This window comes from Drosophila nasuta, chromosome 2R (genome assembly GCF_023558535.2).
Source record: "Drosophila nasuta strain 15112-1781.00 chromosome 2R, ASM2355853v1, whole genome shotgun sequence".
NCBI classification, from domain to species: Eukaryota; Metazoa; Arthropoda; class Insecta; order Diptera; family Drosophilidae; genus Drosophila; species Drosophila nasuta.
Genome location: NC_083456.1, coordinates 22,851,802 through 22,864,894, shown reverse-complemented (window position 1 = coordinate 22,864,894; position 13,093 = coordinate 22,851,802). Strand labels below are relative to the sequence as shown.

The window sequence follows — 13,093 nt, the reverse complement described above, 5'->3', positions numbered from 1 at the left end:
CACATTTTTCTTTACATAAATAAAATTTCGTATTTATACATAAAAATTGGTTTTAGTAGTTGAAAGAACAAAGAAATAAATGAAATAATAAAAAACTGTAGCTTACGTAGCTTGAGCCCCACAACAGAAATGTATAAAATGGAAAATAATATAATATTATATAATGTGTATAACAAAAAATCTAAATAAATGTATCATTTGCTACCGATATAATTCTATCGATAATAGTCACAAAATAAATTCGATTTCAATTGATTTCGATGCATATACTATACAGCTTTTGAAGGTGTATCAATTGCTACTATAGAAGAGAGCTTTTGCATAAACTCTGAAAACTTCTGGATAGTCTCTTTGATTTATTAACTTTCGAGTATTTTACCCTGAATAAAATTCTTTTTCGAATTGCCGCTTGAGAGAGCTTTCGGACAAGTTTAGTGAAGCTTTGTGAGCTTTAATCTACTTTGATTCTAAGGCTACGAAATGTGATCGCGTTACTCTAGTGACCAGCACCAACTGCGGCCGCTCCCTCGCCCGCCCCTGATCCTACTCCCGATGCCGCCTCCAGCTTGTTAAGCTCATCATCGAGAAGATCGCTTATCTCCTGGCTCAATGCCTGTTCCGTGTTATTCTCCAATATCTCATCAGTTGTGATTGTTTTACGTATCTCAATATTGACAGGGGCTGGTGTCTTGGGTAGAGGTGGAGGCAATGCCTCCTCGGGGGGCAAATAGAACTTGGAATTGTCCACCTTGACAAACTCATCGGCATTGACGACATCGACGCCACTGCGTGTGCTCGTCAGCACCACCTTGGGCTCTAGGGTCTCATTGAGTGTGGGATGAGGTTGTGGAGTCGAGGACTCTTCGTGGTGTCCGAAATTGCGACGCAGAAAATCAAAAATGTTCTTGGTCTTCTTCTCCTTCACTTTGTCCTTCTCTTTATCCTTGTCGTGTGACTCCTTCGCTGTAGTCTTGCTGGCCTTGGGTGAGCTTGGTGGCGTCATATGCTTCACATTGATCTCGGTTTCCACTACGTGACTGCGCACAATCAGCGGTTGTTCTGTTTCCGCAGCGGGCATGTAACCCGTGCGCCCAATTGAGTCCGTATTGGAAGCGGATATGCAGCAAGGCTTCGGTATGGGTATCTTGGACTTGCGACCCATCAGTGGTGTGCCTGGTGTGGAGCCGCCAGTGTTGCCACTCGCCTCGGGCAACGATGAGCGCATCATTTGGCTGCTGGCCAAACGCTCCTCGGCAATGATCTGCTCGCAGGTCTCCATCAGCGCCTTCGAGTGTGCTGCTCGGGCATCTCCAATGGGCGAGCTGGGCGAACTGCTTGTGCCGGGCTTAATGCTGGATTTAGATTCCTTGACACCCTGCCAGCCATCGCAACGCTTCACATCCGCATCGCTGATGTTCTGGTAACCTGTGGCCGGCACTGGCTGCTCCCGCACATCGATGCTCTCGCAACTGGGCTCCTGGGCTGGTGCCAGACAATCAAGCAGTCCGATACATAGCGCCACATCCTCTTCCTTCGGTATGGACGGCTCTGGAAGTTCACGCGTGAGGCCGTCGCAACTCTGCAGCTGCTGCTCGCTGATGGTCTGACAGCCTGTGCTTGGCAACTTGGGCACCTTGGCCACATCGATTCTATCACAGGGCAGCTCGGTCACAGCCTGTTGCTCTAGACGTGCCTCATCCTCGGGCGCCAAATGCAGTTGCTGCTTGCTGGCCTCACTGTCCAGGAACTGCTGACACAGTGCCAGCTCCAGCTCGGCGGTAGAAGGCGAGGTGGGTGCCGAGCTGGCCAGCTTAAAGAGACTGGACTCGTTGGGCGTGCAAACGCGCAAGGCGGGCATCTGAGAGGGTGATGTTACGTGCACCTGAAGCGAATCATTGGGTGCCAAGGGATCCAGGTTGGGCAACGTTGTGGGTGGCTTTGGACGTGGCTTGGGAGGCGTGTGCACCACAGCTTGGGTCTGACCCACAATTGGCGCATAATCACCCGAGCTACGATCGATCAGAGCATGATCCACTATGTCCAGTGCGCGATGTTGAGGCTTGGGAGAAGCCGGAGGAGTTATCTGCGGTATGCGACTGCGTGGCAGCGCCTTGGGCAGCTGTGGTGATGCACTTGGACTTGGCGAGGTGCAGCCAGCACGCAGTGCAGAACGATTGCCAATGGGTGAAGTGGGAGTACGATTTCCTGACTTGACACTTGCTTCTTGCTGGCCAAAGCAACTGGACAGCGATTTAACCGTATTGGGTTTGGGCAACTCCTCGGCATTCACAATGGTCACGGGTGGCGCACACATCACCACTTCCGGTACATGCACATCGCCTCCGCTTGTGTCGTGATCGAATTTAAAGGCACGCCTGGGCGGAGGTGTTGGTGGTTTCTCTAGCTTCTCGAGTTGTCGCGAGTTAAAGATCTCGACACGTCCGTTGATGCTAAACTGTTGTGGTGTTGTTGTCGCTGTTGGGGTGGCAATCTTGGAGCGCACCGCTTTCGGGGACATGGGTGGTTTGCCCAAGGGACGTGGTATCTGAGTGGGAGAGGGTGTTGTTGGTGTTGCTAGTGGTGTTGTGGTTGCTGCTGAGGTTGCTGCTGCTGTTGCTCTTGTACTTGCTGGGGGGCTAGACATGGGTTGCGGAGTTGGGCTTGGGCTGGGAGTTACGGTAGCTGCCTTTGCAGTTGGCTTGGTAAAGTCAAAGATTTGGCTGAATTGGCCAGGTGGTGAACGAGGCTGTTCGGCGGCCTCGTCTAGTTCGGGGTCATTTTGAAAGGTTTCCTTGAACATTTTGAGCAAATTGCGCGCATGAACCATTTCATTGGAGGGCTTTCTACGCAAGTTACAGGGCGATTGTGGGTTGTAGGAATTAGGAGTGGAATAGGGATTGTTGGTTTGTACCGACACCGCTTGGGAAGCTGAAGCTACTACAACATCATTATCATTGACACTACGTGGACTTAACATAGCTGAATCGATAAAATTGTTAGTAGAACTTACACTAAATTCCATGTCTCTGGGCGCTGGCTGCGTCTGTTGCGCTGCTGTTGCTGCATGTGTTGCTGCTGCTGCAGTAGCAACAGTTGCTGGTGCTGCTGCCTTTGTTGTTGGCTTGGGCAACTCTGCTGGCTGCAAATCGGTCAACTCATCGAACTCCGCCTCAATTTGATTGACAGCATTGGCCGCCTCCTCGAGTTGACGCTCCTCCAGAGCCAGGGCGGCAATGGCTTCGTTTAGCTGCTGCTGCTGTTGCTGCTCCTTAAGCAACTCCTCCTGCTGATCCGCCTGTATGCCGCTGTCATCATGCGTGGCTGCCACCGGCGCCGGTTCCTCTACAATTAATGTGGGCGGCTGCGTCAGCTTTTGTTCACGCTCCCTTTGTTGCTGCTGCTGTTGGCGCATGCGCTGCTCCTCGTTGCGCATAATCTCCAGCTGACGTGCATCGATGAGCGCCACAAGTGGTGGCTTCTTTTGTTGCTCCTCTTTGGTTACAGCATGTTGCAGGCTATTCAGACGCTGCTTCAGTGGCGGCACAGGCACATCCACGCTCTTGCTGGAGTTGAACGCATTGCGCTGCTGCTCCAGACTCTGCATGCGGTCCCGTATGCTGGTCAAATCGCCCGACAGACGCTTCACCTCAACAGCGGCAGCTGCTGGGGCGCCATTGGCATTACCATTCGAATTGCCATTTGTGAGACGCTCGCGCAGCACCAGCTTGGGAGGCGGAACTGCACCACCGTTGGCCAGATTGGACTTTGGCTCTGTGTCGCGCTGCTCAAAGATTTCCTTGCGCTTCGATATATCCACCTTGGGCACATCCACTTTTTGCTTTTCCGCACCCTCCTGCGTGTCACTGGGCGAGGTCACCTCGAAGCCACTCAATCGATCCTCGATCTTGCTGCCACGTCGTGTCGGATAACCAATAATGGTCTCGCCTGCTGCGCCATTGTTGCCATTGCTGATCTTGCCATTGCTGCTGGCGCGCTGCACTCGCTGCTTGTAGTCCTGTATGGCGCCCTCGTAGGTGTATTCACAAGGATCGGGCGAGCTGGCTGCCGCTGTGCTCGATGACGTATCGTAGCCAGGCGATGAGATGTACTCGCGTGTGGCAGCGCCCATTGCTGTTGTTGTTCCTGCTGCAACAGTTGCCTGCTGTTGGCTGGCATTCGATGTGCTGGCCGCAACTTGGTTGCCATTGCCAAGGCGGTTCCTATTGATGTGGTTTTGCTGCTGCTCTGTGCTTTCGTCGCCAGCTGCGCCTGCGGCTTTGTCCAGTTCAACCGGATTGTCGCTCTGCAAGTGAGGAGAGAAATTTATTAGTCATCCAGTTGATATAGAATGCAATATTCAATTGAAATATTTGCCACCTATTTATTCATTAACAAAAAGTGTGCTATCATTTCTAAATTTATACATTCTCTTCATAAAACGAGTTAACCTTGATTTGTTTTCTATTTCTACATTATTTTTAAACATCTTCCACATCAAATATAAAATTTGAATATTCAAAAGTTCTATTTCAACCCTATTTCTCAGCGATCTTTCCTTGACTTAACCTTAGCCTACCCATCTCACCCAGATGCCATGAACCATCATAAATATATATGCCATATAAATAATGTGATTGCATTTTATGGGTTGGCGACAAGCGCGTCTAATTGCTCAATCTGTTGCTCTGTTGCTGGCAATGTGAAATGTTTTGTGTATTTGCTTTTCTGTTTGTGTTTGTCGCTTATTGTTTATAAGTTTTTATTGTGCGCTTGTGATTGTGAACGCATTTGATTAATAAACAATTTGTGTTTATTAGCTCGCAACACTTTCCAACAGTCTCGGCTTGAGACTCAATTGAAAGCCACAGACTGCTTCGAGATGTTTATTCACTCAGTTTAATTGCTAATTTGTTGTAATTGTTTATAAGCACAACAAAACTAAAATAAATAAAATAATCACGAATGGCAGATGAATGAAACGAAGCCGCCAATGGAAAATGGAAAACATTTTCACACATTAAATAGTTGTTAATAATAGCAAAGTATCTGTGATTGTGGTAAAGACAAATAATGAAATTACTTTTACTGGCTTTGCTGTCTTACAGAAAGAAGATCTTTGTTACCACAATAAGCCCACTAAATTTTTTTTTACGAACTTTTCGATATTATGTAGTTTATTAACATAGCCAATATTTTAAATGTTGAATTAAATTATATTTCGATATTACAAAGAAGTTAGAAAGAAACCGATCGGATCTTTTTTTTTACATACTACTTTATTTTCATTTTATTGGATTTTGTGTAGCAATCTAAACTTTTACTTTATTTGCAGACTTGATTTTATTAAAATATTATTATTTGTAGTTATCAATTGGATTCACATGTTAAGCAAGTTTATATGAAAACATTCCTACTGCGTCTTTCATTTTTTGCCATTCATTTCTTAGAAGTAACCTTCACTTTTTTTTTGTGGACTTACCGTAACGCTATTGTTGTCGTAATCCTCGGACAAACTGCTCTTGCCACTGGCGCTGCTGGTGCCGATGCCCAGATCACTGAAATCATTCGCCTCATCCTCGTTGTAAACAGCCAGCGATGCCAATTTAGCGCGTCCTCTCGAACCGCCGCGTTCAGCTCTGCGATAAAGAAATTTTAAATTCATTATAAGCATACTTCTATTTCGAATATTTTTTTTTTTATTAATTTTGCGATGTGCGTTGTGTGCACTACTTGCCTCTCCTCCATCATTTCGGTAAATGTTTTCGATTTTCGTCGCGTGCGATCATGTTCCTCAAGCTCGAGCTTCTTCGTTTCAACCACACGATCGATGATGTGTTCGACACGTTTTCGCCGTGATGATTTCCAATTGTCAAGGTTCTTTTTGTATAGAGAAAAAGTAGCGAAAGTTAGCATACAAAATAAAGCACATTGTATTACTTTTGGACTATGACTACGACAACTAAAATATACTATATATAGAAAGATATTGTATACGAGGCATATACAGACAGATACTCGCACTCAAAAGTCTTCTCTCCGCCAATTAAAAAGTTTTGCTTGGCTTACGGCTTTGCCCCGAGAGTCTGACTTCGGTTCCAGCTTCGGTTCGAGAGCAAGGGAGACGTGACAAAGGTGAAATGTCTGTTGTTATTGCCATTATTATTATTATTATTGTTGTGCGAGACAGCGGAGATAAACTTTCAGTGGCGGAGAGTACAATATTTCCAGTTATTCAAGTTCAAAATGCTTCAAATATGCACTTTAACTTATCTAGAATTAATATTGGAATGCCATTCAATCGGCATTCAGCTTTAAATACTTATTAATCAAATTCTAGTTTTGCTTCTTTTGCTTCATTCTTTGACTTTAATTTCAATAATTTATTATAGTTAATGATATCAGTGTTGGAGCTTCCCGGAAACGTTGTTGTATCTTTTTATTGATTCGGATTTTGAAATAAAGCCGATCAATAAAAAGCTGCTCGACTTTGTGATACTACCACTTTGGGGTAATTATTATAATTTACAATATATTTAATGTTCTAACTACGTTCTATGAGTTAACTGTCATCAACTTTCAACTGAAAATCATCTCTCAAGTTATTCCTAAGAGAATTTCATGCTTCATTTGCCAAAAACTTAACAGCAATTTAATCGATACTTTTCGTTGCTAAACTTGCCAATCAAATTTTAATTTTATAAACTTTTGCGCAAATTGAAAAGTTTGCTGCGCCAATCACGTTTGAACACAAATTTATAAAGAAAAAACAACAATCAGTGCGTTTGTTTTTGTCGCTCACAAAATGGCCATTAAAACGGCATTTTTCAACTTCCTTTCCCATCGTTTGACGCCAGCCGCAGGCCCAACACAAAACCCAAACCCAATCTGAAACCCAAACCCCAGCCGAATCCCAAACCCAAACCCAGACCTAGTTCGAGTGTACGCTATTCGCATTTTAATAGATTTTTCGCATATAAAAACCAAAAGTTATGTCTGGGAACAAGAAAAGTTGTTGGCAAATCGATGGACGACGCAAGCCGAAAACTGAATGTAAAATAAATGTGATGTGATGTGATGGCGGTGGCAGTGGCCAAATATATTGTTGTATAGTAAATGGCGAAAGCATGTCAAATGCAGTACAAATGCACATCAGCAAAACAACTGATGATTGGGTAATGAGGTACAGTCACGTCAAAGGCCTATTTGCAATGGGGCGACATATCTGTTTGAGGTTATAACAACATAAATTTGCATGCAACGTAAATTGTGGAGAGCAAAAGCAAAAAAAAACAAGAAACAACAATATTAACAACTACAGCAAATGGGGAAAAAGTAAAAGAAAACAAGTACGAGTCGAGTAATAGTCGATGATTATGCAATATCATTTGTCCGCTCTCCAGCGACGTGCACTGAAAACTGGAGCAAAGACTTGGCCGACTGCTCACCAGAGTCGTAGTAGTAAGTACTATACAGATATGGCCATAACGAGCCATGCCCTGCCCAGCCCAAGTCCAAAAGTTGTGCGTCGTTTATCTTAAGACATATAATATGCGAAAACACAAACACCGCAGAAAAAGTCAACGGGCGATTTAGAAATTTGTCACGATTCGGCTGAAAAGCTCTTCGAGCATATTGAGTTTCTCTCGCTTGACTTTGATGTAAGATCTTAGGAAACATTGAATTCACTGCCAGCTCGACTTGATCTACATATATATGTACATATATACGAACGTAATTTGTAATTATATAGTAACCAGATATGCAGTAAACTGTGCAATTAAATGGCGACTAGACAGCTTCTATTTAATTGGTGGCAAGAACTATTAACATATCATGATAAGACAGCTGACAATCTCAACTCAACTCTGATCTTAATAGCAGACATAACAAATATCCACATTTGAAATGGCTTTTGTTACAAATTAAGAGTTGCTAAATTATTATTTGCAAATATTTCGTATTATTTATTCCTTTTATAGTGATATTTCTAAATCTAGCTTACTTAAGCGACTTCTTTTACTTACATTTTGCCATTCTTCGGGCTCCTCTTTCTTCACCTCCTTCAGTTTTTTGACCTCCTCGGCCTTTTTGAGCTGCTGCTGTGCGGTTTGATATAAATTGCACGGTTTGATCTGCACAAATTGCATGGGATTCTTTGAGGGCGGCGGGGGCGTGGGACGTGTGACACGCGCCTTTGCCACATATGATGTTGGATCGGGCGACGTTATGGACTGCAAGGCAATGCAATTAATTGAAAATTGTAATAATCATAATGAAATAAGTGGCGCAATTAGCATAGATTGTTTCAATTGCTCTCTCTACCCCCGGAGTTCAAGTTGCAAAATGTCAATCTAAAGTTGTTTTCACAGTTGTCGCCTGGTTTTGAGTAGTGTTATTATTGTTTGCTGTTGTGTGGGCAGCCCGACTGATTTTTATAAAGCCTATTAAGTATTTTTTATTAAAATTAAGCTGACAACAGCGCCGCCTTGAACTGCCTTTAAATGCATTTAATATTCAAGTTGTCTAGAGTCTTTATTCACAATTTATTGGCAGGACTTATATATAGAGTGAAAACTCTAAAGGCTACAGCTTGAGCTTCTTCTGCGCTTTTGGCAGCTTATTAAATGAGTAATAACTTAAATGACGACCTTCTAAAGTTGTTACTGATTTTGTAATACAAGATTCCCTTCGTGAGCTTTAATTGAGGTTAAGTATAAGTTCAGGAGCTGCCATCTTTTATGTATTCAGCCCTGCCAATATGTCTCATAATTTATTGTCAGAATCGCTCATTTACTTAACTTGAACACGAATTGCTGGCTTCCAACTTTTTAAAGTAGTGTTGTTACATTAACTTTAATCTATATTGCAAATTATAGCGTTTTGTTGTTAAATCCTTTATGAGGTAGCTAATGATGCAAGCAGCTTTTACAACTGCACCCAGTTACCCAGCTCTAAATTAGCTGGAAAAGTCTGGCAACAGGAGCCACAATAAATACGAATGCCTCTATGAATACGTCCAAGACGTTCGCTTAAACGTTTTTCCATAGAACGATGGCACTTGGTTGCCCACACTATATGCTCTTCTGGCTCCTCTCACTCTTTCTAGCTGTGCCAGTCAAGTGTGGCCATCGTCTTATGGTCTGGTCATAGTTATTGCCCCGCTTTTGTTGACGGAAGTACCCAAGTATCCAAGAGGCGATTGCATTGCCTCATACTCAGTCCCTTCTCTGCATGTGTTGTTGCTGGTCTCTTGCCTGGGTGGGTGGGTCAAAGCACTTGAAATATGCCTAAGCAGAGAGCCGCTGAAACCTCTTAGGTGTTGTCGACAGTTGACGGTTTCGGTTGAAAGCAAAAGCAAAAGCAAAAGCGCGCTCCCCGTCCAAAAGGCAAGAAAGCAAAATGCATTCAACAATGCACGGCTAACAATAACCGCAACACACACTGAGTGAATGACTGAACTGACTGAGTGACTGACTGACTGAACGAGTGTCTTGAGTGCCAAAACAAGCCATAACTCTGTGTGCGTTTCTTTGCATGACGAACAATTAATACCTTTCAATTATCCTATTCATGTCTGGTGTGTATTATTGGATATGGTTCGCAATGAACTAATCGTAAATATCAGATTACTTGCAAACCAACTTTTAATCAAATTTAACGATCTATACATACATATATCTCATTTCCTTTTCCAGTTGGAATGTTGTTAAAATTTCCGGTACGAAGTTGCTCTTTCACTCTTTAACTTTATGCAACATATAATTAAAGAGCTAGTCATGTCGGATATTAACAAGCAAAGTTTAGAAACAATCCCATAGGATAGCCAATTTAAATAGTGTCATAAGTGTCTCGCAGTCTTGACAATCGCTATGAAACGTTTGATTTATGTGACTGTTGACCAGACTAGAGATTTGATTCTGTTCCTTGCCTGACTCGGATAGTTTGAATTTATATATTTTATGGGTCGCGACTTACCGTTTTCTTGGAGCAACCATTTGTGTCGCTGCCAGCGCCATTTGTGGATGATGTGTTTGATGTAGACATCAGATCTTCGCTGCCGTCCAGCATAACATCCTGTTCCATGGACTCGGTCTCCATCTTGTGTCTGTATGTGTGTGTGTGATGTTTTGTCTCTTTGATATGCGCTATCTGAATCACGCAATCTTTTGGTCTCTTTCACCTACTGAGAGTATGTCTCACTCTCTCTCCTTCTCTCTTACTGTCGATATGCTTTGTTCTGTGTTCAATGTGTTGTTGGCTTTATCTCTCGGTCGTTCCACATGGCAGCTTCGGCTGTCGTACGCCTCTGTTCGGTTTTTTTTTTTGTGGTGTTTCTGATGGTGCTAGTGCTGGTCAATCGGTCAACAACAACATCATCATCATCGTCATTATGAACTTCATGATCGGCAAATAAGAGTCGGCGTCGATATCAATAAAAGCGATACAGCTCTCTAATTTGTTGCCACCCACACACAGAGGGCCATCAACTTTAGGTTGCAGTTGCCTTCGCCGTCTTCGTGTCCGTTGCCGTTGTCGTTGTTACTCTTGTTGTTGGAGGTGTCAAATTTCATTAGCTGCAACAAACGAGATACAAGATACATTCAATAGCATATTAATTTCGTGTCAAATTCAGTGTGCATAATTTAAAAGGCATTAGAGCGCTCAATGTGGGCAGGTGCTGCTGTCTCAGTGGGGATGTCGTTGTGGTTGGGGAATGCAGTCAGCATCCGTCAAGGATGCAAACAAAAACTCTTCAAGATTTCTACCCCTCCCCCCATTAGAGTCATCGGTAGCCGAACAATGCTTCAAAGTACAACTTGCAGTTCAATTAACATTCATCACAGTGCAAACCATACAGATGCTTTATCTAATTGTGCAACTGTCTGAATAACTGACAAACTGATGGACTGACTGACGGACTGAAAAAGCATCTCAACTGCCTGCCTAACTGGCCCCCACACTGGTATGCGGGTCAATCTTATAAAACTTCTGCCACAGTCATCATCATCCACATCCCCAACTACATCACTTTGTGGCGGCCTACGACTTGTTTTTTTGTGTTGTCTTTTGTCTCTCCGCTTCTTTAGTATGTGACCCGGTATTTTTTGATCGTTTTGTTACGCTTTTTATGCCCTCCTACTAATTAATAATTAAGTATTATTTTCTCAGTTCTTAGCGACCGCCTCTTGTAATCGAGCTTGTTTATTAATACCATAGAAACGTATACCCTGTATTTAATGATGGCTAATGACACCGAAAGAGGCAGCTGACTAAAGAATTAAATTTGTACTTCTTAGCTTCGATTTGTATAAAAGTTATACAAAATATTCAATAAATTATCAATTAAAAAGTATCTCTGAGTCTAGCAGACCCAACTAGAGCATTGCTAGATTGTCTTGCTGTCAGTTGCAAAGAGCGCGTGGCCTTTAGAAAGTTGTCGTTGCTTCTTTTTTTGGGCGAGTTCAAAAGGTTTGAGAGGTCGATTCACAGGAGATGGAGGCGAACAGACAGCGAAGGCGTATAAAAGACATTTTAAGATCTATCACAATTAAGCTGCTATAAAGTGACAGTTGTAATGTCCAGAAACAGAAACAGAAAGTGAGAAAAAAAGCAGCTGACGAGGGGGAGGAGCAGGTTGGAACTGTTGAACGCAATGTGAGCTGAATAATGAGCTGGCTTATGCGAATTAAAGCACGTTTTAAGATACTTCAGAGTTGAGTGAAAGTAATGACATTGCAAAGAACAGCTGTCCATAAAATTTATGTAGTTGAAATCGTTGAGAAGTTGACGGTGTCATTAATCATTGTCACTGTAGCCTATTCCTAGATCTAAGATGAGCTAATCATCCTTTGTTGATCTGCTCGACGCTGTCATTCTTTTCGCTGATCTATTAGAGTTGTCAAGTTTTGCATGGCATTCCAGGAAAAACAAGTTTTAATGGGGATTGCTTGGCCAAAGATGCTGACTACGATGATGATGATGGTGGTGGCGATCACACTTCTCTCTCGGTAAATACTTCTTAGACTGGGCTGTCAGCTTTACGGCAATCCAATGTTATCAGCACATATGCCAAGGCTTTTCAACACCGAGAGGATGATAATCAACGTGAGCATAAATGCAACGTTTGTGTCTGTGTGTGTGCTCAGCTAATTTGCATATAAAAATGCAGCTGCTGATGCTGAGATAACTGCAACTAAAAGGCCAAACAACAATTAAAGCAAAACTTTCAAATTGTAATAATTAAATGGGATGGGAGGGAGTGAGGAGGGGACACACATACATACAGACACAAAGTGCATGTAACAGTTGTCGACGACAATAAGCATTTACTTTGTGTACCATATGCAGACCAGCTAACCGAGTAACCAATCAACTAAGCAAGCAATCAAGCGACTAACCAACCAAGCAACAAACTAATTGCAATAATTTCAATTTAACTCAAACTAAACTTAAGTTGTCTTTTTATGTAAGACACGCGGCAACTTTCCAATATGTGTGGCAAGAGACGAGAAGAGAAGAAGAGAGCGCGCAGATATTAGCAGTAATTATTAACTGCAAAATGATAATTATATAAAAATGGCAAGTAAACCACTTAAAGCCAAAGGCGCCTAAGCGCAACAAGCAAACCAAGCCAAAGATCTTTGGCGGCAAACATAACTCAAGCAAAGAGATCGCTATCCCCTCCACTTATACTCCTGAATACACTCTCTTTCTTCTAACTAAAAACTAATAAAAAAAAAGAGAAGAAGATACATAGAACCCAGATGCCGACGTTTAGCTACAAATTGTATCAAGATGTGCATCTGCCAGGCGCTGAATTAATTGATATAAAACTCACAAGAGATGAACGACTTCGCGTTGCTCTATGATTCGTTTCTATTAAGACACATAAAAAGTATTCATCGACTAACTGATACACCCCTCGCTTACAGGGTATAACAACTGGCGACAGCGAATAAATGCCCAGCAATTGTCTTGAGCCGCAGTGCTTTCCTTTAGCTAATTAGCAGCATTAACAGCTGGACGACAAAGAGTTGAAAGCAACGGCCGCATTCGCATAACTAACAACAACAACAACATCAAAGGAAAACCC

The 13,093-nt window shown here is 42.9% G+C and overlaps 1 protein-coding gene across 6 annotated transcripts in view; it reads right to left on the bottom strand.

Annotated features, from left to right (window-relative positions):
• Positions 1-13,093, bottom strand: part of LOC132787214 (uncharacterized protein CG43427) — a 72,816-nt gene that overhangs the window by 7,055 nt on the left and 52,668 nt on the right. For 5 of the 6 annotated variants that reach the window (XR_009632521.1, XR_009632522.1, XM_060794138.1 and 2 more), the window contains 5 exons: positions 9,976-10,574; positions 8,025-8,231; positions 5,735-5,877; positions 5,480-5,636; positions 3,011-4,303 (listed from right to left, as the gene is read on the bottom strand). Coding sequence is in view for 4 of the 6 variants with exons in the window: in XM_060794138.1 (XP_060650121.1) it covers positions 3,011-4,303; positions 5,480-5,636; positions 5,735-5,877; positions 8,025-8,231; positions 9,976-10,098 (1,923 nt within the window). In the remaining 2 variants the exon portion in view is untranslated. Of the gene's footprint in view, positions 1-3,010; positions 4,304-5,479; positions 5,637-5,734; positions 5,878-8,024; positions 8,232-9,975; positions 10,575-13,093 lie in introns of those variants that run through there. The other variant, XM_060794140.1, reaches the window with a different exon arrangement.